Raw genomic sequence first — 23175 nt, 5'->3', positions numbered from 1 at the left:
CCCATTTGGATGCCATTTTGAATCTTAAACCCATGAATGAATTTAGGCACAATGGAGTTTGCTGTGACCTGCAATGGTCTTCCCATTGAATCTCCTGTGATATTAAGTTGTTTATAAGTTGTTTTAAAGGTGTTTTAGTGAAAAACCCTATTTTGGCAGCCATCTTGGATAATGGCTTGAGGCCAGTTTTTTATTTTTGGGAACATCCTGATTGTGTTTTGGGGTCATCTAAGGAACCTAAAAAGTTGGTTTGGTTTAGTCCTGGGGGGGGGTTGCAAGGTAGTGGCCGTAGCTCCCCTAGTACTAGACGCCCATGATTAACAGAGGCCCAGAGAGGCCCCTAATACAATTATAATACTGACAAAATAATATTGGATGGCCCAGTAAGATTTGCTTTCATGGGGCCCCAAAATTCCAGGTAGCACCCCTCGGTGGCTGTCACCCCCCCAAGAACTTCAGTAGCCTCACCAGAAAATTGACAGTTTTCAGCCTGAAGTTTCTCAATTCTCTGCCTGATCCAGTACTACATCAGTCGGCCTGTCATCATAATTATTCATATATGGGACATGACCTTGATCATTCTTGTTGAGCTCAATATTGCCCGTTGTGTTTACATGGTGTATTCATTACATAAGAATGTCAGCAACATTTTAGCTACATGATGTCAGGATAAACAGTGGGGGTTTTCATCAAGAGGCAACCTCTGAAAAATGAAGCCAACACAGAAATGCCAAACCCCGCAACTCTTCAAACAGCCATTTGAGACTGGCCCAAAAATGAGTCAATCCCAGTAGAAAGTCCATGTTATAAATGTCAAACTTTACATCTTAAATATTTAGACCTTCTTTGAGCTGCTAGCGTGATGTCACTTACTTCCTTTTTGGGTATTTTATACAACAAGATACTATGGCTGTGCAGCATGTTGGACAGTTTACTTTGAACAAGGTCCTTTTAGTTACTTATTACAGCTACTTTATATAGTTACGTTTCTAGCAGCCTGCAGGCAACTTGTTTTGCCAGCTGCTGAATTCAACTAATTAAGGTAACTAGGTAGATCTGACTTGGTTATTTTTCAAGAATTGTCTGGATGCTGCTAATGAAGTAACTGTATGATGTAACTATATTAAAGTAACTTTTCAATTCGTAACACTGGAAACACTGCTGTGCATGTTTGAATCGTACTAACAGCTCATCTAAGAAGTCTGTGCTCAGTATTTTCCATGAATGGAATTTCAGTATTGCACTGAAAAAAGAGAATAGATGAACCAACTTAAATGAATTGTTCAGTTGGTAACATCTAAATTAATTAAGTTGTTTGAACGTAGGTTTGTAAGATAGAGCTGATCTAACTTATTAACTTAAGTTCAAACAACTTAATTCATTTAGATGTTACCAATTAAAACAACTTTTTAAGTTGGTTCTTTTATCAGTGTATTTCATTTGTACGAGTATGTTTGTGCCTTTGGCAGGAATTACCAAGTATTGATAGCTAGGTATCAGTAGATACTAGTGCCACATTTATGTAACTATATACCAGTCCAAGTTTTTACACCAGTGTTGCAGACCGAACGGTCCCCCTAAAAATCGCCCCCGATGATGCGGGTCATGGATTAACACCTCCTTTTCTGTTCAAACTACACTCAAGTCATCATCCATCTCAGCGACAGATATCTGAAGCTTTTGTACAAACAATTTCCACATAAATTGAGCATTATTTCATCATAAAAGACGGCAGAAGCGATCAGAGTGCCGCGGCTCAACGAGATGCTCGCTGATGCGTTCAGGGCGCATCGGACATTTCAAAGTATCACGGAATTTCGCCTCGTTTCTGCTTAAAACAGCCTCGTTTCTGCTTACAATTGACTTTAGAATGATTTCAGAGGTTTTACCTTCATCATCTGATGGTTAATAATTTCATTAATCCATTTGATTGCGTTGGGTGAAGAGACTCCGTCTCAGACGTGCTGCTGTGGTCCGAAATTATGCATGCGCAGATGCAAAAGGCGGACCGTTTCGGCCATGTGCGATCAGAGCCACTGCCCAGTATGAAAAAATATGATTTAATCAAAATTCAAACCCAAGACACCTACCTATTAGCTTTAGTCACCTTGGTAACTTGAAGGACAGGTGGGAGTGTTTGGCCACTTTTTAATTTTTTACTTATTTATGGGTTGTTTCAAGTTAGGTCGAACAGGCGCGGCAAAGATGGTGGCATCTAGAGCCGACTCACACTTCCAACGCTTTTCCGTAACCCTACGGGTGATGTCCCAGTGGGGTTTGTCCATTATATACACAGTTTATATGTAGTCTCCACCGTTGTAAGACTTGGGCGCAGTGTCCTTATTGAATGAGGAGAAAAATTCATGATGAGACTCATTTCGCTCTCATTTCTGCTCATAGTGTTTTCTGTGCTGCAGCTGCTCAGTACACATGCGTGCACACGCAAAGTGACAGCGGCAGTGAACGCGTGAAGTCCACATAATGTGTTACTCAAAGCTAATCTGGGTTTTTCCCAATGATTGCGTCATTCCACTTAGAAAGTTTGGAAGAATGTCCAAATGGATTTACACTAGATTGAAAAAAAAAAAAAAAAAAGTCATTTTACACATTTATTGTATATGTACTTTCATCCATCCATCCATTTTCTGAACCTGCTTATTCCACTTAAGGGTCAAAAAGGGGTGGAGCCTATTGGGGCGATAGGCCTTGGACTGACACATATAGACAGACAAACTCATTCACACTCAGGTTCACATTTACTTTACAGATTTCCTCTATTTTAAAAATGCATGGAAAACAAGAAGCTTACAAAAACAGACTGAATTTACATATGTAATGTTAAAGAAACAAAAAATCCTCATGATGGTTATTTTCCATTATTTTACAGTACCTTTATGACATCCCACCTGCTCTTTTTTCCCCACTGTGCTTTCAAAGTTTCCACTCCACAGCTCTGGTGTGGGAATACTTTGGGTTTTAAGCTCAATGAAAAAGACAAACCAATAACACACCCTAAGATGGTGTTATCTTAGTGTTAACTCTTTGTTAAATTTAAAATCTGATACTTCTAACAGACCGAAGATCCCATTTTATTTGTTTTACTGTGTGCTTTTATTTGTTTAATTTATTCTGACTGCATACATTTTTTTTCGCACACACTCACAGAAATATTTAACCCTAACTTTTAAGATTTATGTAATTTTATTATATGACAAATTCCCATTTACTTTTTTAGATAATTTTAATACAAACCTACCAAATAAACCTTACATGATGCATATTCATTACTGTAATAAATCCTATTTATTTGAAATGCATAATCCTCAGCTTTATGTATTTAGTATTAATAAAATATAATTACTCTAAATCAATAATAATGACAGTATTTATTTAAATACATAAAGTAGATTGTTTGAATTGCATAATAATTACGTTACCTATACAAGATAAATGGCATAGGTAACATAATTATTATGTTGTCCTAAAATGACAATATTATTGTTTAAAGTAATTATTTCTGGGATAATAAGCTGTCCAGAAAAAGTAGTTATCATGACAGGCCTCTATAGCGCCCCAGTTTCCGTAACGACATGAGATATTGTTCATGTCCTGCAATGTGATCAACTTGAGAAAGTTCACACCACTCATTTATGGGTTGTTCTTATTCTGCTGGCTTTTGGTATGCTTGGATTTGGAAAACAGATCATTTCCTTGTCAAACAACTCCAACGGGCAACTGGGAATTGAGAAACAGGGCAGCAGACCAACATTCAGAATAGCCCAGCAGGCTGAAGAAATAAACAATTGTCCAGTTTTCTCTAAAGTACCAAATTTGGCTCCCATGTAGATGGATGTATTTCAAAAACACATCTGTTCACTGAGCTCTCTTTGTCCATGGGAACCATTTTTCAAAATGCCCATTCAGTACTGCAGATTGCACACTCTAAAACATTGCAGCTGCATTTAGTTATGTCCACTTGGTACCCCTTGGTACTTTACAACTCAACTTGTAAAGTGAGTTCAACATCCACAATTTTTAAGAGCTCTTTATGTTACAGAGAGGTACCAAGTGGACATAACTAAACACGTTTTAGAGTGCAGGGGATGCATCATTATCTAAATATTTGTGCTTGCAGAAGGGCCAAGTGCATTCAAATATTGCGCTAGAACTCATAAATGCTACTTTACGATAGTCATTTTGCCCAAAATAATAAATATGGCAGCCATTTTGGCAGCCATTTGAAAAATAACTAACACTTAAGTTGCTCTCTTCAGGCATAAACATATTCAGGAAAAATAACTGAAAACAGAAACTTTTTTTTTTCAGTTATCTGGATATGTAAATGTAAGAAAGTAAGAGTATTTTTCAAACTTAAAAGTTATTTTGTGCTTTATTTGTAAACCAGTTCCAAGATATACATAATAAGACTAATATATGTGTATTACATTCTATATACTCCCCAATTAGGGTTGGGATGACTGATAAAAATCATTTTTCGATTATACAGTCCAGCACCATTAGTCATCTATGAGTCAGCTGGTCAATGACTAATCTTGACAATAAATTAATAAGGTCAAACAAGCTGTTGAAACTCTAAATTGGCCTCAATAAAAACAGTGCAGTTGTGCCATATTCTTCAGCTACAGGCGTGTTTCTGTAAATGACTTTTTATTTCTCATACCTGTGCTGCAGCCTCCCAGCCTTTTTCCTGGAAAGTGAAATTGGTCCTGATTCTCTGCAATAGAATCTTAGCTGGAAACAAACTGAATGGAAACTGAGAGCCTTGGAGATTACTGATTCTTGGAAATAAAAGTAATCATTCTTCAAGTCAAGGCGGCATTGTAAATCAACCACAGCAGAAATGTTTACACTTAAAACTGTTTCTGTAAATTGAACATCAATGCCATAAAATACACAACTTAAAACATTATTGAAACTGTTGAATGATTTACTCTTAATTTGTTGGAAATCATGCTTTTACTTGACTAGTCAACTAGAAGGAAACTCTTCAACTAGTCAGGTACTAGCAGTTGCAGTCAACTGCTATACCTAGTAATCACAACCCAACTACCAATCACAAAAGTAACTATCCTTTTGCAATTGGCCAAAATGGTTTCTATAAATATAAATATAAATATACTTATAGATAAATATATCTATAAGTATTGACTGCTGGAAGTATTCACAGTGCTTCACTTTTTCTACATTTTGTTATGTTACAGCCTTATTCCAAAATGGATGAATTATTTTTTTTCCCCTCAAAATTCTACACCACAATACCCCATAATGACAATGTGAAAAAATTTTTATTTTTAATTTTTTATTTTTTTCCCAATTTATATTTAAAAAACTAATAAATTACTGTGTGCTTAAGTATCACAGCCTTTGCCATGAAGCTCAAAATTGAGCTCAGGTGCATCCTGTTTTCCAATGATCTTCCTTGAGATGTTTCTGCAGCTTAACTGGAGTCCACCTGGGTAAATTCAGTTGATTGGACATGATTTGGAAAGACACACACCTGTCTACATATATGGTCCAATAGTTGACAGTGCATGTCAGTGCACAAACCAAGCATGAATTCAAAGGAATTGTCAAGGCACAAATCTGGGGAAGGGTACAGAAACATTCTGCTGCTTTGAGGTCCCAATGAGCACCCAGTGGCCTCCATCATTTGAAAATGGAAGAATTCAGATTCATCAGGACTCTAAACTAAGTGATCTGGGAAGAAGGACCTCGTCAGGGATGTGAGCAAGAACCCGATGGTGACATACTTCCAGCACTCCTCTGTGGAGACAGGGAGAACCTTCCAGAAGGAGAAACCGCCTTTGCAGCAATCTATCAATAGGACTGTAGAGGGCCAGATGGAAGTGACTCCTTAGTAAAAAGGCACATGTATGGAGTTTGCCACAAAGGCACCTGAAGGACTCTTAGACAATGAAAACAAAAGTCTCTGGTCTGATGAGAAAAAGATTGAACTCTTTGGCGTGAATGCCAGGCATCATGTTTGGAGGAAACCAGGCATCCTCCCTACAGTGAAGCATGGTGGCAGCATCATGCTGTGGGGATGTCTTTCAGCAGCAGGAATTGGGCGACTAGTCAGGATTGAGGGACAGATGAATGCAGCAATGTACAGAGACATCCTGGATGAAAACCTTCTCCTGAGGGCTCTTGGCTGCAGACTGGGGTGGACAGTTCATCATTCAGCAGGACAATGACCCTAACACACAGCCAAGATATCAAAGGAGTGGCCTCAGGACAACTCTGTGAATGTCCTTCAGTGGGACAGCCAGAGCCCAGACCTGAATCCGATTTGAACCATCTCTGGAGAGATCTGAAAATGGCTGTGCACTGACGCTCCCCATCCAACCTGATGGAGCTTGGGAGGTGCTGCCAAGAGGAATGGACAAAACTGCTCAAAGATAGGTGCACCAAGCCTGTGGCATCATATTCAAGAAGACTGAGGCTGTAATTTGCTGCCAAAGGTGCATCAACAAAGTATTGAGCAAAGGCGGTGTGAATACTTATGTACACGTGACATCTATTACGTCCGCCAAGGACGTAATAAAATTATCTCTATTTGTCTGTCTGCTAGCAAGATTACATCAAAACTACTGCACGGACTTTGACAAAATTTTCACCACAGATAGATATTAGGCCATGGAAGACCCCATTAAATTTTGGAGGTAATCTGGATCCGGATCCGGATTGTGGATCAAGTTTCATTTTATAGGCTTTGAAGATTACTTCAAAACTACTTCACGGATTCTCACCAAATTTGCACCATAGATAGATATTAGGGCATGGAAGACCCCACTGAAGTTTGAAGGTGATCCAGATCTGGTGCGGATTCTGGATCAAGATTTCCCTTCATATAGGGTTTGAAGGATTACTTCAAAACTAGTTAACGGATTCTCACCAAATTTGCACCACAGATAGATATTAGGGCTTGGAAGACTCCACTGCATTTGGAAGTGATCCGGATCCTGTTTGGCGGACATCAGAAATCTCTGTTTTCTCTTGTTTTTAATTACATTTGCAAAAACAAACAAACAAACAAAAAAAAAAACTTTATGCTGTCATTATGATGTGTTGTGAGGGGAAAAAAAAGAATTGACTCAATTTTGGATTAAGGCTGTAATATAACAACATGTGGGGAAAAGTGAAGCATTGTGACTACTTCCCAGATGGACTGTATATATGGTTTCAAACATGTGGTCTTGACACCATGAACAATAAATCACTGGTAGACCTTCTGCAGATCATTTTTCAAAATAACCACCATATTGATTGTTTTTGACAAACTGTCATGAACATTACCAGTTCTAGCTGATCTGGAACAAATATCTACTCATGCTAAGACCAACAGATAAGGACACGCCCCTATAATTGCTACTGCTGATTGACAGCCATTTTGAAAAATGGCTGCCATGGCTTTGGCTGGGTACAATTTCACAGCACTCACCATCAAGATTTGCATAGAAGATATTAGTCTACACGTGAGCCAAATTTTGAGTTTTTAAACAAAACTGAACAGTTTGATTTTTTTTGATGGAACCGCTGCACAAGAGAGCATTGAAGAACATTCTCACTGAACACAGAAGCGGCCTGGATTCTGACGGCATCATTCATTTTCTATGGTCTGTCTGTATATCTCCTCAGATCTACAAATTTGCATTTATGCCCTGTCAGATGGGTAGTTATGATTTTTAAACTTGTTTTTGGTGGTTGCTGTTGTGGTACTGTTGTGTACTAAAAATGCATATTTGCACATTGTATACAAATATTGTCGTGTCACCATGAAAATCAGCTTCCTTCACCTCCTGACAAATTCTAGGTCCATCAAGAGAAAAAAAAAAAACCTCTGGAGTCGCCAGTGTACAGAACTGAGCCATGTCACACAAATACATTTTTTAAAATTTATTTTCAAATTCCATCTTTTAATGCAGCCAGGTTTTGCCTAATGTTGGCATCATATGTTTAGGCCGCTAGTCTCTTTGAGAATTTTATTTTACTTGATTTATTATTTTTTTTAAGTATAATTCAGTGGCCACCTTGCACACAAATCTGGTGGGCAGAGTCCAACTGCAGCCCCGCAGAGACACAAATAGAATATAAATGAAGGCTGAAGACGTAACATATGGCTGCTCATTTGATGTGCTACAGCGGTGGCTTTCATTTGCAGATTTCAAACGGCATATCAAATACCTCCTTGTGTGCTGTATTTGAGGATACAGTTGTGCATGTTAACGATAGTACCGATGCAGTGTTTAATGGTGATTATTGTGAGACGCCTCAACGGCAACCAACAGAAATGAACCCTTTCATTATACACAGCAATCTTTGAACATTTTTTCATGATTATTCTAATATTTGGAGGAAAGGCTTTGCTACATCATTAGTGACTGGAACGGCCATGTGACTGTCTTCAATTTAAGACAGATATGAATGAGTGTGTAGCTATAGCATGAATGTAACTGATTAAACAAAAGACGCACTGACAGTATGAATTATACATATTTGGGGTTGGGGCGTTCTTACCTACTTTGTTAGCTAATGTTAGATAAACAGACAGGCATTCGGTCCAGGGTGGACCCTTCCTCATGCTGTGTGACTGTTGCGATTGGCTCCAGCCTCCACTGTTACCATTAATGCTACAGTCACATTAGCTACAAATGGCGGCAAACACACAGTTAGCTTTGTCGCTTGATGGTGATTCCGGGGTGTGCACTCTACATCTCCGTAAGATGTCTTGTAAATCACTTCAAAGGTGTTATCTGGTTTTAAAAATAGTATATTTAGTTTTAGAAGTGTTTATTTCTTAGCAACTTTTACAAAACATATGAGAAACATATTCGATTAATACAGAAACACAACTGTTTCGGAGCATTTTCCGTCATGTTCATTCAATCAAATTGATGCAACAACAACTAGCTGACTTTTTGCTGCCTATTCACTCTAATTGGCAGTCGCCGTGTCGCACCACTCACTATTTGCATAAAATAGAATTCAGGTCTATTTTGGCCCAGCCTAGCTGGCAGCAGAGCAACTGTTGTCCCTTGCCGCGAGAAAACGGCCACTCTGATTGAAAATAAATGGCAAGTCATTGCTTTGACTCTGTCGCCTGCTGTTGCTTGGCGCTAATGTGACCGTAGCTTAATTGGAGGAAGCGGGTATAGAGAATGAATGAATGAATGAATAATGTTAGATAAAGTAAATATTAGCTATATCCTCAAACCAAAAGAAACATATCTAACACATATCTAAGGCAAATGCTAACTTTAGCTAGATACTGTTTATTAGTTTAACTGTAACCTAAGGCGAAAAACTATTTCATGTTAGCTAGCTAATGCTAACATTTGCCTATCTGGATATTAGTTAGCTAATGTCAGGTAAAGCAAATATTAGCTTCAGCAAAATACTGTTAGTTCAGGTAGATTGCAGGTGGTGACGTTGATGCAACAATTTGGTGGCGTTCACAGGCACACTGCTCAGAGTGTCGCTCTCGTTGGATCAACATCTCTGCTATTTTGGCATTGTGGGTTAGCTCGCCGGACTAGCTTGGCCTGGTGCGCGTGAGGTTATGCTCTTTCAGTGCAACTTCTTGTTCTGACTTTAACCCAAAGTTAACACCATTAAACCATTCCAATTGTACATTTCTGAACTCTTCTGCATCAAACTCCATTGTGTCAATGTTTACAATGTGCTTGAGTGATAATAGGTGAAGTCGCTCCAAAACTTTCGTAAATATTTATTACAGCCACTCTTAAAACTTCATTTGTCTTTATAATTTTATGACTGGTAAATTTTAGAATTGATTTTGATGAGATATACGAGGTCTATTAGAAAAGTATCCGACCTCATTATTTTTTTAAAAAACCATATGGATTTGAATCACGTGTGATTACATCAGACATGCTTGAACCCTCGTGGGCATGTGAGAGTTTTTTCACGCCTGTCGGTGACGTCATTCGCCTGTGAGCACGCCTTGTGGCAGGAGTGGTCCAGCCCCCTTGTTGGAATTCCTTTGTCTGAGAAGTTACTGAGAGACTGGCGCTGTGCTTCATCAAAAGTTTTTCGAAAATTGTGAGGCACATCCGAGTGGACACCATTCGACAAATTAAGCTGGTTTTCGGTGAAAATTTTAACGGCTGATGAGATATTTTGGATTGTTTCTATCGCTGTAAGGACTTCCCAAGGAGCGGGACGTCGCGCAGTGCTCCGAGGCGACGTCATCCTGTTTCAAGCTGAAAACCTCCAAATTTAAGCCTCTGTTGACCCAGGACGTCGTGAGAGAAGAGAGAACTTTCAGAAGAGGTCGGAATCAGCAGTTTATCCAGACATTCCACTGTTAAAGGAGATTTTTTTAATGAAAGACGTGCGGACGGAATGCACCCGCCACAGGAAGCCGTTGGAAGCCTTAAGGACAAGTTGGAACATGCTCTGCTGTTAAACAATTTCTCAGATACTCACTCAACTGAAAGCCACCAAAAGCCGCCTGGATTTTACAAGTGGTTATCAACACGGAGGTGTTTTTCCTGTGGCAGCGCGCCGCGTCGGCTCGCAGCCGGCCAATCCGTCCGCACGTCTTTCATTAAAAAATCTCCTTTAACAGTGGAATGTCCGGATAAACTGCTGATTCCGACCTCTTCTGAAAGTTCTCTGTTCTCTCACGACATCCTGAGTCAACAGAGGCTTAAATTTGGATAAAGGGGCCGCCATGCATTAATGAGTTCATCGTGAATCAACATGGCGACATCCAGCCAAGGGTGTGATTTCGGCTGTTCTGGGTCTCTATAGAAAACCCATGGGTGACGTCACCCAGGATTTGTCCAGCATATACCTTATTTTTCGGACTATAAGTCGCACTTTTTTACATGTTTTGGCTGGCAGTGCAACCTATACTCCAGAGGCGACTTATAAATGAAAATATACAGGTAGATTGTCAATTAATTTAACGTAATAAAACAATTTTACATGACAGAGTTGCTCTATGTTTTAAAATGGCCACCGTAAACGGAAATGCAATGCATCATGGGCACTGTAGTATGGTGGCCGCCCTGTAGGTCACGCTGGTCACGATAACCAATCAGAGAACAGAACATTGGATGCGTATTCCTCACCTCACCCAGACCAACCTGACACAGGACAATGTGAAGAGTGTGTGAAGCAGACGAACACGGTACTTGCTGTTATTCCTGGAGGGCTAACAAACAGCTTCAACCCTTGCATATCAGTGTGAGCAGAGTGTTTAATTGATGCTGAGACCTGTGTGGGAACACTGGGTGAGCGACGGCAGAGAATTAGCGTCTGCACTTAGAAGGAGCTGGCGTCAACACCACGGGGTAGCGCCATTTCTTCCAATTGCCGTCACAATAGTATCATCTGAACTTTTCATGTTAAGTTAACATAACTGTATGTCATACGACTTATAGTCCAAGTGCGACTTATTTATGGTTTATTTTTCTTTATAATGGATATAGTGGCTGGGTGCGACTTATACTACCGGTGCGACTTATAGTCCGGAAAATACGGTGTGTGTTATATATATATATATATATATATATATACACAACACATTAGCTTTAGTCAGATTGCGTTCATTAGTTAAACTGCAACTTAAGGCAGAAATTTGAAACTAGCTTGTTTTAGGTTTCTGTACCAGTAATTCAGAAGATCTGACGTAAGGAAGTAAAGCATATAAAGAAAGCTAGACAGCTACTTACGTTAACTTACCACAGTATCCTTTAGCTAGCCACATGAGTTGTTGCGATGATGGAAGTGAGGTAGGAAAATGAGCGTTTCAAGTAAGGTTACGAAACGGTATGGTCCACTTTAGGAGTGTCTAAAATCATGTTGCAAGATTCTTACATTCTCACATGATTATGTGAATTATATTGAAATATAGATAAGAACAATAAAAAATGCTCCCCCACCCCATAAGAGAAAAACAAGTCCAAGGTGTCTCAATTCAGGGGCCACATCCTTCAAAGGCTTTGTTCTTTGAAGATCTGGTCTTTCCAAGACCATGGAGGTTAAACTAAACATTCAAAAATGAGATGGCTTAGCCCACGAAACATTTCGCAATTGCATCATTTGCTTATACAGTTCCTACCCCCCTCGCAACCTTGACAATTGCACATGACAACCTGTATTTTAGTAATAATTTTCAATGCTTATTTATGGAATTAGTTTTTTGTAACTGTCAAGGGTGCAATTTAGAACTACAAATTGGGGGGGGAGTGCGAGGCCCATAGGGCCGAAGCCAATAGGCCGGGGGTCTGGGGGCTGCTTTAGGCCTCCAGAAGCCAACGGTTACTAGATAAGCCCAGATGCATTCTGAGCATCCAGAACAGTAATTTTAATGTTTTGAGAAGACCATAAAGTCGACACCATTTGACTTATACAATTTGAAACTGTGGATATTAGTACTTTATTGTGAGAATAGCCAGCATTGATTTTATTAACATCCTGGCGTAAATAAGGTATCACCACATGTGTAGAACTCAAAAAGAATGATAGGTTGAGTTTTCATTAAAAAACAACTGCAATGTGGTAAAATGTATTCATAAATAAAAAAAAAATTAAACTATCACATACTGTATTTTTTTTCCTTAAGATTTGTTTTTGCATAAGTTTGAAAAAACAACAGATCATAAATTTAGGATAAATTACTTATCATGAATTTAATTTTCGAAGTAGCACTAATGACAACACTCATACTGAACATAATTTTGCATGTATAGACTGATTTTGGAGATCAAGCATTAATTGCAGATGGGCTTTCTGAGGTCCCAGATAGCTTTTCTGATTTCCTTTTCTAACTTTCAGAATTTAGTAAATTAGCATATGGTCCATTGATACTTATGTGTAGACACTAGTCCCTAGAGGCAACTGTTTTTGATTTCAAATGTGGGCAAATGCAGTCCCAGAAAATTCCGAATGTGACAAACAAGAAACAGGTGTTGTAAACAAGTCAATGCTGCTAAAAATACAAACTTGCAGAAACAAAGATACTATTCTGACATGGTTTTGCACATAAGACTGACATGGTTTGCACATAAGACTGGCATAGCATGTTTCAAGTACACACATATATGTCAGAAGGTGGGGGGGCATACCATATTCTGTCCCCCCTGGTTGAAAAGGTGGGGGGGACATGTCCCCCTATCCCCCACCAAATTGTGCCCATGGTAACTGTATATATGGAGCTCAAAATTGTCCAAAAGTTTTGACTTGACCAAAAAAAAAAAAAAAAAAAAAAAAAATCCTTTCATGGCTCTTGGGATAGTTTTGGCCTTTATTTTCAGCAGAAAGAAGGCTGCATTTGTTGGCCGCATTCCAAGCAGGCTTCAAAATGTAACAGACTAGTTGATCAGGAAGCCTGTGTTTGATGAATGCAGCCTTCGAAGGATGCAGCCCTTGAATTGAGACACAGCCCAAGTCTTAATTGAGTTGGGGGGGGGGTCACATCCCCCACATACCCTGTGTAATTTGGCCCACATGCTTCAGCCCTGATGGCATTTCTTGGTTTGTCAGAAGCAAACCTCTTTAATAGAACAAATGCTTGCACCTGTGACTTAAGTTGTAAGATGAGAAAAGGGGCTGATGTTTTCGTTCTAAAGGTAAGGTGTTGTGTTTGATGACAACTGGTAGATTCTGCTGCTGCTTGGATGCATTTTTAAAGAAAGTGAGAATGGAATCAAGCAGCGGGACAAGTTAAATTCCTTTTAATGCTAAATGATTTTCTTAAAAGCATATATATGTGTGTGTGCTGTATGTGACATTTGTGTGCTGTATGTGACTTCATCAGTTCCATTTTTTTCATGCATTTGTCATAAATTGTTTTTTCACACCTCCATCCACGTGCACAGTGTGGAAGAAGAATAATGCATTTTTCTCCTCCATACTGACTGAGGACATTTTGTTTCGGGATTTTCAGCCTGTGTGTAACTTCAACTTTTCACCCAGTGTAAATCTGCTGTTACAGAACACTTTTAATCTTTTAAAATTTTGATTTCATCCCCGCAGAGCTCCACGCGTAACCGCACAAGAGCTGCAAGTTCAAAGGGACATTTCAAATAACCTGTGAGGAATTTCATAAAGGAAAATGAAAAAGACTCGGGGAAGAAAAATGCTTATACTGTATTTGCTGTCACATTTTGTATGATAAAGAACAAAGGTCACGTTCTACCCACTTACTCTTTTTGCATAACTACAGTACTGTGCAAATGTTTTAGGCACATTTAATGCATCATAAAAGCATTAAAAACAAGGCGATTAGAGATAGCAGACTTCACCCATTTTACACAGCTAGTGGAATGTACCAATTAACAAAACCATTTTATCAAATAATTTCTGAAAATTTTATATATATATATAATATATATATATACACAATATATATGTGTGTGTGTGTGTATATATATATGTGTGTGTGTTATATATATGTATATGTGTGTGTTATATATGTATATATATATATATATATATATATATATATATATATATATATATATATATATATGTGTGTGTGTATATATGTGTGTGTGTATATATATGTGTGTGTGTATATATATATATATATATATACGAGGTCTATTAGAAAAGTATCCGACCTTATTATTTTTTCAAAACCATATGGATTTGAATCACGTGTGATTACATCAGACATGCTTGAACCCTCGTGGGCATGCGAGAGTTTTTTCACGCCTGTCGGTTACGTCATTCGCCTGTGGGCAGTCTTTGAGTGAGGAGTCGTCCACCCGCTCGTCGATTTTTTTCATTGTTTAGGAATGGCTCAGAGACTGTTGCTTTGTTTGATAAAAATTTTTTCAAAACTGTAAGGCACAACTGAGTGGACACCATTCAATAAATTCAGCTGGTTTTCGGTAAAATTTTAACGGCTGATGAGAGATTTTGGTCTGGTAGTGTCGCTTTAAGGACGGTCCACGGCGCCTGACGGCGATCTGCGCTTCGAGGCGGCAGCGTCTCGCCGTTTCAAGTTGAAAACTTCCACATTTCAGGCTCTGTTGACGCAGTAAGTTGTCAGAGAACAGAGAACTTTCAGAAGAAGTCGGCATGAGGAGTTTATTCGGACATTCCATTGTTAACGGTCATTTTGTAATGAAAGAACGTGCGGGCAGAGTCGCATGTCGGACTGGACCCGACCGCGGGGGGTCGCGGCAGGAAAAACACCTCCGTTGGAAATCTTAACGGGCAAGCTGGAACATGCCCAAGCTGTTAAACAATTTCTCAGTTACTCACTTGTTGAAAGCCATTAAAAGCCACCTGAATTCTACAAATGGTTTTCAACACGGAGGTGTTTTTCCTGTCGCGGCGCACACAGATTTGCCGAGTCGTCACGGAAACGACTCGGCGAATTTGCGCGTACGTCTTTCATTAAAAAAATGTCCTTAAACAGTGGAATGTCCGCATAAATTCCTCATGCCGGCCTCTTCTGAATCTTCTCTGTTCTCTCACGATGTCCTGGGTGAATTAAGCCTTAAATTAGGATGTTTTCAGCTCGAAACAGGCCGACGACAGCGCCTGGAAGCGCTGCAGGACGTCCCGCTCCGTGGGAAGTCCTTACACCGACAGAAACACCCCATAATCTCTCATCAGCCGTTAAACTTTTCACAGAAAACCTGTTGTGAAAGTGTAGGTGCACGGACCCACAACAGGGGGCGCAATGAACGGACAATGGAGAAAAGTAAATAATAAGTTTTACTGTTGTGAGAAGAACACAACTAATACAACAATTAACAATTTGGAGGCGTAAGCCGAAATCTGCTGGTGTTGTGGGCAGGCTCGAAGGTAGGAGACGCCCGTCCTAGTCGAACCGGAACCACCCAGATCTCCTCTGCCACCGAAACCCAGAAAGTACTGGAACCGCCAAGTCCCGAATTCCCAGGTGGCCACTGCCTTCGCTCGTCGGATCCGGTACTGCTGGCGGAGAAGAGCACAAACACACAGGTAGGGATGCGACCGCACCCAGTAGACGGAGAGGGGCAAAGCCGCCTCCACCTCTTGTCACACTTAAGCAGGAAAGGTGAGTACTTATCCAAACACTTGGCCTTCAGTAGTCCGCTGTCCTGAAAGGGTTATCAAATATTGTCAAGAACACAGAATATGCTGCTGAGGTGATTACCTTAAACTCGCACATTTGCACATCACAAAAAAAAAAAAAAAAAAAAAAGACTGGCAGCAGTCTGTGCCTCCTTTTCAACTTCAGAAGTGGGAACTTTGGCTGATTATGTTGCACGTGCATTGTAGCATCAATAACGTTTCCCTTTGATCTGCATTGGATGACACAACACTGTCTTGCCTGCAATCTTCGAAATACGGTGCATCTGGAAAGTATTCACAGCGCTTCACCGTTTCCACATTTTCTTATGTTACAGCCTTATTCCAAAATGGAGTTTATTAATTACATTTTTTTTCCTCTCAAAATTCTACTCACAACACCCCATAATGACAACATGACAAATGTTTTTCTGAATTTTGCTAATTTATTAAAAATAAAAAACTAAGAAGTTACATGCACATAAATATTCACACCGTTCGCTCAATACTTTGTTGACGCACCTTTGGCAGCAGTTAGAGCCTCAAGGCTTCTTAAATATGATGCCACATGCTTGGTGCACCTATCTTTGGGCAGTTTTGTCCATTGCTCTTTGCAGCACCTCTCAAGCTCCACAGGGTTCGATGGGGAGTGTCAGTGCACAGCCATTTTCAGATCTCTCCAGAGATGTTCAATCAGATTCAGGTCTGGGCTCTGGCTGGGCCACTCAAGGACATTCACAGAGTTGTCCTGAAACCACTCTTTTGATATCTTGGCTGTGTGTTTAGGGTCATTGTTCTGGTGAAAGATGAACTGTCCCCCCAGTCTGAGGTCAAGAGCGCTCTGGAGCAGGTTTTCATCCAGGATGTCTCTCTACATTGCTGCATTCATCTTTCCCTCAATCCTGACTAGTCTCCCAGTTCCTGCTGCTGAAAAACATCCCCAAAGCATGATGCTGCCACCACCATGTCTCACTGTAGAGATGGTGCCTGGTTTCCTCCAAACATGATGCCTGGCATTCATGCCAAAGAGTTCAATCTTTGTCTCATCAAACCAGAGAGTTTAGTTTCTCATGGTCTGAGAGTCTTTCAGGTGCCTTTTGGCAAACTCCATACATGTGGCTTTTACTAAGGAGTGGCTTCCGTCTGGCCATGTTACCATACAGGCCTGACTGGAGGATTGCTGCAGAGATAGTTATCCTTCTGGAAGGTTCTTCTCTCTACAGAGGAATGCTGGAGTTCTGACCGAGTGACCATTGGGTCTTTGGTCACCTCCCCGACTAAGGCCCTTCTGCCCTGATTGTTCAGTTTAGACGGGGCCAGATCTAGGAAGAGTCCTGGAGGATCTGAACTTCTTCCATTTATGGATAATGGAGGCCACTGTACTCATTGAGACCTTCAAAGCAGCAGAAATGTTTCTGTACCCTTCCCCAGATGTGTGCCTCGAGACAATCCTGTCTCAGAGGTCTCAGAGGACAATTCCTTTGACTTCATGCTTGGTTTGTACTCTGACATGCCTCTGGACCTTATATGTAGACAGGTGTGTGCTTTTCCAAATCATGTCCAGTCAACTGAATTTACTCCAGGTGGACTCCAGTTAAGCTGTTGAAACATCTCAAGGGCGATCAGTGGAAACAGGATGCACCTGAGCTCAATTTTGAGCTTCACAGCAAAGACTGTGAATACTTATGTACATGTGATTTCTTAGTTTCTCCCTTTTTAATAGATTTTCCAAAAGTAAAAAACCTTTTTCACATTGTCATTATGGGGTATTGTGTGTAGAATTTTGAGGGGAAAAATATTTCATCCATTTTGGAATAAGGCTGCAACATAACAAAATGTGGAAAAAGTGCAGTGCAGTGAATACTTTCTGGATGCATGGAAATGTGATTCTTGCACCAGGGGGAAGCATTTGCAAAAACATTGTCACTCCAGTCAGCGTGCTGCAACACTTCTGAGCTTTCAGAATTTGTGGCCATTTCAGATCATGACCCAGATGTTTAGTTGAACCTATGAAGAAAATGGAAGCTGACTCACCAGTTAGACTTCAGGCCATAATTTGAAAGCTGTCTTTCCACCAGAAAAATCTAACAGAGCCTGTCATGCACTGTGTCACGCACATCTATCTAGTGGTGTTATAGCTTTAAATTCAGTCTTAATAATGCATGCATGTAGGCCAATATTTGGACATTGCTACACGGTGCACTTGTTTGACCTTTTTTTCTTTCTCTCTCTCGTCCTTACAGTCAGCATCGGCCTCGACAGAGACGACGCTTCTACAGGCAAACCCTCGCCCACGCTGTAATAATAGTATGGGAAGGCAAAATGCAGACTTTGCCAAAATTTTGAAAAGGAAAAGGTGTTTGATGTAGCCAAGAAGCCAACAAGCATGAGCAAAGTAAAATAAGGATCTGATCATCAGATTGTTTCATGTAAGGTTACATCCGGTTTTGGCAACACAAACTAAAATGCATAAAGGATAAACACCGAGATAAGTACTTAAATTCCCTTGGTTGGAGGTGACTTATCAACATCATAGGAATAGGGGTGGGTCATGACTCAGTCGCCATGCATGTTGTCATGGTGACCAGCCCCTGTACCCCTTCCTCCCTCCTCTGGTTGGTCCACATTTTGTTGTGGTTTCACAACCATGGACCTCAGCTGACAGAGGCAGCACCTCCATGTCCCACCCCCTGCACCTGCTCCAATCAGGCGAGCCGTGTCATTTGTACAAGAAAGAGTTTAGACCAAGTCCCAGAGAGTATTTCAGAGAACACAAGATACCTTAATCTACAAGAGAACTCCATTCAGGTAAGCATGGCTTCGTTGACAGATCATATACGCATTTAACGGATGTAGTTAAAAAGCAAAAGTTGTGACGTTTGTGTGTTTTCCATACCAGGTGATCAAGTCTGACACATTCAAACATCTACGGCATTTGGAAATCCTCCAGCTCTCCAAGAATCACATTCGGCAAATTGAGGTGGGAGCTTTCAACGGCCTCCCAAACCTCAACACGCTGGAGCTGTTTGACAACCGTCTCACGGTGGTGCCATCGCAAGCCTTTGAGTACCTCAGCAAACTGCGAGAACTATGGCTACGAAACAATCCAATCGAGACACTGCCGGCGTTTGCCTTTCATCGTGTTCCCTCGCTGCGTCGTCTCGATCTAGGGGAACTCCGGAAGCTGGATTTCATCTCCGAGGCTGCCTTTGAAGGCCTGGTCAACTTGCGGTTCTTGAACTTGGGCATGTGTGGCTTGAAGGACATTCCTAACCTTACCCCGCTGGTACGACTGGAGGAACTGGAGCTTTCAGGAAACCAGCTTGGAATAGTGCGGCCTGGATCCTTTCAGGGTCTGGTATCACTTCGCAAGCTGTGGCTAATGCACTCCAGAGTTTCAGTCATTGAACGCAATGCTTTTGACGATCTCAAAAACCTGGAAGAGCTCAACCTCTCTCACAATTCCTTGCATTCCCTACCCCATGACCTGTTCACCCCTTTGCACCAGTTAGAGAGGGTGCATCTCAACCACAACCCTTGGGTGTGCAACTGTGATGTGCTGTGGCTCAGCTGGTGGCTCAAAGAAACAGTGCCCAGCAACACGACTTGTTGTGCTCGCTGCCACGCACCCCCGGGTCTAAAAGGCAAGTATATTGGAGAACTGGACCAGAGCCACTTTACCTGCTATGCTCCAGTGATTGTTGAACCACCCACTGACCTTAATGTCACAGAGGGCATGGCTGCTGAGCTGAAATGTCGCACGGGAACCTCAATGACCTCTGTCAACTGGTTCACGCCAAATGGCACTCTGATGACCCATGGATCGTACCGAGTTAGGATCTCAGTGCTTCATGATGGGACACTGAATTTCACAAATGTAACTGTGCAAGACACCGGGCAGTATACTTGCATGGTAACCAACTCTGCTGGAAACACCACCGCGACAGCCGTCCTCAACGTATCTGCGTCAGACAGCAGCAACAGCTACAGCTATTTCACCACGGTCACTGTAGAAACAATGGAATCAGTGCAAGACAAGAACTCTGCAAGACAGTATATTAATGAAACGTTAATAGAATTCCCAGGGCCTACTGTTCATGGAGGGGTATTAGAAGGCCGACCTGGAATCACTATATCGCCATCTCTGTCTTCTCTTTCCTCATTGTCTCCAAGAGCCAACAGAGCCACTGAAAATGCAGTAACTGTGTCCATAATGGATGTAACTAATATTCCAGGCCTGGACGATGTAATGAAAACTACTAAGATAATCATTGGTTGTTTTGTGGCCATTACTTTTATGGCAGCTGTAATGTTGGTGGTTTTCTATAAACTTCGGAAGCAGCACCAGCTACACAAGCACCACGGTCCTGCTCGAGCCATTGAAATCGTCAATGTTGAAGATGAGATCGGAGCCGGGGCTGGAAGCGGAATCTCAGGTGGATCAACTATGAATTCTGGAAATGGAGGAGAAGGAACGCTAAGATTGCATCATCCAGAAATAGTCAACCTTCCCAATATTGGCCGCTCGGATAATCTCAACCACTACTACAAGACCCATCATTTCAACAACAACGTGATGGGGATTAGTATCGGGACAGAAGGAGTCGGACCTGGAGGCATCCTCAGCACCAAGAGCAACCAACAAGGCCAGGACATCCCCATCTCATGTACCTCAGTTCCAATCTCTACATCGGGCAACGGCACCAACTCCAACATCAGTTCTATGTCTCCACCGCTGCCGATGTCGCTCCCCATGCCCACGATGGGATTACATGGATCGATCAAGGGTTTTATGAGCCACAACCAGAATCCCCAAATGGAGCCGCTTCTCTTCAAGGGAAACTCAAAGGAAAATGTTCAAGAGACTCAGATCTAAAAACAAAGCGAGAGTATATAGAGAGAGTGAGGAGGAGTCGAAGACAGAGAGGGGATTGATGTTGGGTTTATGTGCTGGATGATTGGACACTAGAGTGCATTGACATTACACCAGGAGAGAGGATAGACTGACACGGCGATACAAACACATACACTCGTCTGTGACAGTGTACCGAGCCAAGGATTACTACAATGGGCCACTTGTGTTTGTAGTAACGATCCCGGCCATGGAGATCAAGGAACGGACATTGAAACAATGTAAATCTGTGCCAAAGCAAATGTTTTTTGCAGTTTTTACAAGCTGTGTTCTTATTGGGGGGGGGAAATAGCCTTTCAGAATAATTGTCCCCAAAATCGTCGTTGACCAGCAGAGATGAAAGACACACACGGTACTTACCACACTGAAGATGGGATGTTATTACAGAACAAAAACGCAGTGACACTTTTCTTCCACATGAGCCACACTCTCTCTAAAGACTCCTTCAAGGCGACTGTTTATGTAGGCATAAATAGAAGGATGAAAAGGTACAGTGCAGTACAAACTACTGTGAAAAATCCACAAATGATATAAATATATTTTCATTTAAATATGTACCATTGGAGATTCCGACACAGAGATATTTTGGGGTGGATGCATACGCTGGTATAGTTTGTTTTGTTTGTGAATAACGGCGGGCGGCGGTAGCGGCGGTTGGTTGTGATATCACGTTTTCAGTTCGGCTATTCTCAGAAACATAAGGGCTCAATTGCAACACTCATTGTGAATCTTTAAATTGGCTTTGTGACATGAAGTCCATTTAGGTTGTAGAGCAGTAAAACGCAGATCTCTGTTTGACAAACGTACATCTGTTGCTTCAGTAATAATCATGACAAACGTTTTGTGTTCTGAGAGTGTATTATGTATTTTGTAAAAGCCAGCTACTTGGTATTCGAACGGACAATTGTGATACTTCAAAAAACGGCATCAAACGACGTTCCACCAACACGGTGAGGTAATCTGACGCAAAGACCTGTACTGCTGAAATAAAGTGTTGACAATGTGTTATTTGAACCAGATCAGTAGCCAGATTTTTGCTTTTAGACAGGAATTTGATATGACCTCCATAATCATGCCATAAAATACTGCCGTAAGGATGATCCGCCTGCAGCATTTCAGAAGGGATTTAACATCCGTCTTAGGATGATTGGAATGAATGGAAATGTACAGTATATTAATAATAATAATGTCCGGTTGTATGACAATTGTAAGATCCACATTTTTACAGTGTAACTTTCATATGTTAAATGCCATTTACGCTTCTTGCGTTTCAACTATGTATTTCTTTATTTTTTTTTTGATATAATGTGTACAGTTGTCTAGCCATGTGTCATTTACGTGTGAAATAAATCAATCATATATTGGGTTGTGGCAGGTCACTATGGCAACCACATATAGATAATGTTTGTAGAGGGTGAGACGCGACGGAGGCTTGAACGCATGGTTTGTGGTTCAGTGTTGTTGATTATGCTTTTGACATCTTTTTTTAAAAATAATGTTTTTAAACATGGAGCAGGGTGAAGGTGAGACATATGAGCCATGAGAGTGTCGTAAATTACAGTTTTTAAAGAAAATATCGCAAGAACCTAAAATGCTTGTTGCAATTGAGCGCAAACTGGATAAGTTATTCTAGCTCGGATATGATTTTGGATTTTAATGCAGCTATGTTTGTGATTTTGCTTTCTCTCAGACCTGAATACATATTGACAGTATAGGATTTCTGTGATTTGTTTACATTTATTGGATGAAAAAATTGGGATCCTCGTAGATGGATGAGACAAATCTACATCAAAGAATGCAACACTCTTGCTTTCATTCTACACAATCACAGGCAGCTCTCGGGGGGGGGGGGGGGGGGGGGGGGGGGGGGGTGTTTGAGTGGCTGCAGGGGTGCCGAAAAGGGGAGAATAAGGAGAAGGATTCTATACTAGGGGAGCTACGACTACTACCTTTGCACCCCCCCCCCCCCCAGGACTAAACCAAACCAACTTTTTTATGGTTCCTTAGATGACTCCAAAACACAATCAGGATGTTCCCAAAACTGGCATCAAGCCAGTTATCCAAGATGGCGTCCAAGATGGCCGCCAAAATAGGGTTTTTCACTAAAACACCTTTAAACAGCATATAAACAACTTAAATATCACAGAGATTGAATGATAATGGTCTATTATTGGCCATTTTGGATGCCATTTTGAATCTTA

At 40.9% G+C, this 23175-nt stretch overlaps 1 protein-coding gene and 1 long non-coding RNA gene across 2 annotated transcripts; both read left to right on the top strand.

Annotated features, from left to right (window-relative positions):
* Positions 1-10843: 10843 nt before the first annotated feature.
* LOC117531107 lies at positions 10844-22900 on the top strand. The gene is made up of 3 exons (XR_004566526.1): positions 10844-11009; positions 17118-17120; positions 22890-22900. It is a non-coding gene; the product is annotated as an uncharacterized LOC117531107 (long non-coding RNA).
* LOC117531106 (leucine-rich repeat-containing protein 4B-like) lies at positions 18405-21253 on the top strand. The gene is made up of 2 exons (XM_034194144.1): positions 18405-18870; positions 18962-21253. Exons 1-2 carry the CDS (start codon positions 18628-18630, stop codon positions 20936-20938), a joined length of 2220 nt encoding a protein of 739 aa, XP_034050035.1. The 5' UTR covers positions 18405-18627; the 3' UTR covers positions 20939-21253.
* Positions 22901-23175: the final 275 nt, after the last annotated feature.

This window comes from Thalassophryne amazonica, chromosome 18, assembly GCF_902500255.1.
Source record: "Thalassophryne amazonica chromosome 18, fThaAma1.1, whole genome shotgun sequence".
NCBI lineage: Eukaryota > Metazoa > Chordata > Actinopteri > Batrachoidiformes > Batrachoididae > Thalassophryne > Thalassophryne amazonica.
This window is presented reverse-complemented; position numbering and strand designations above follow the sequence as displayed.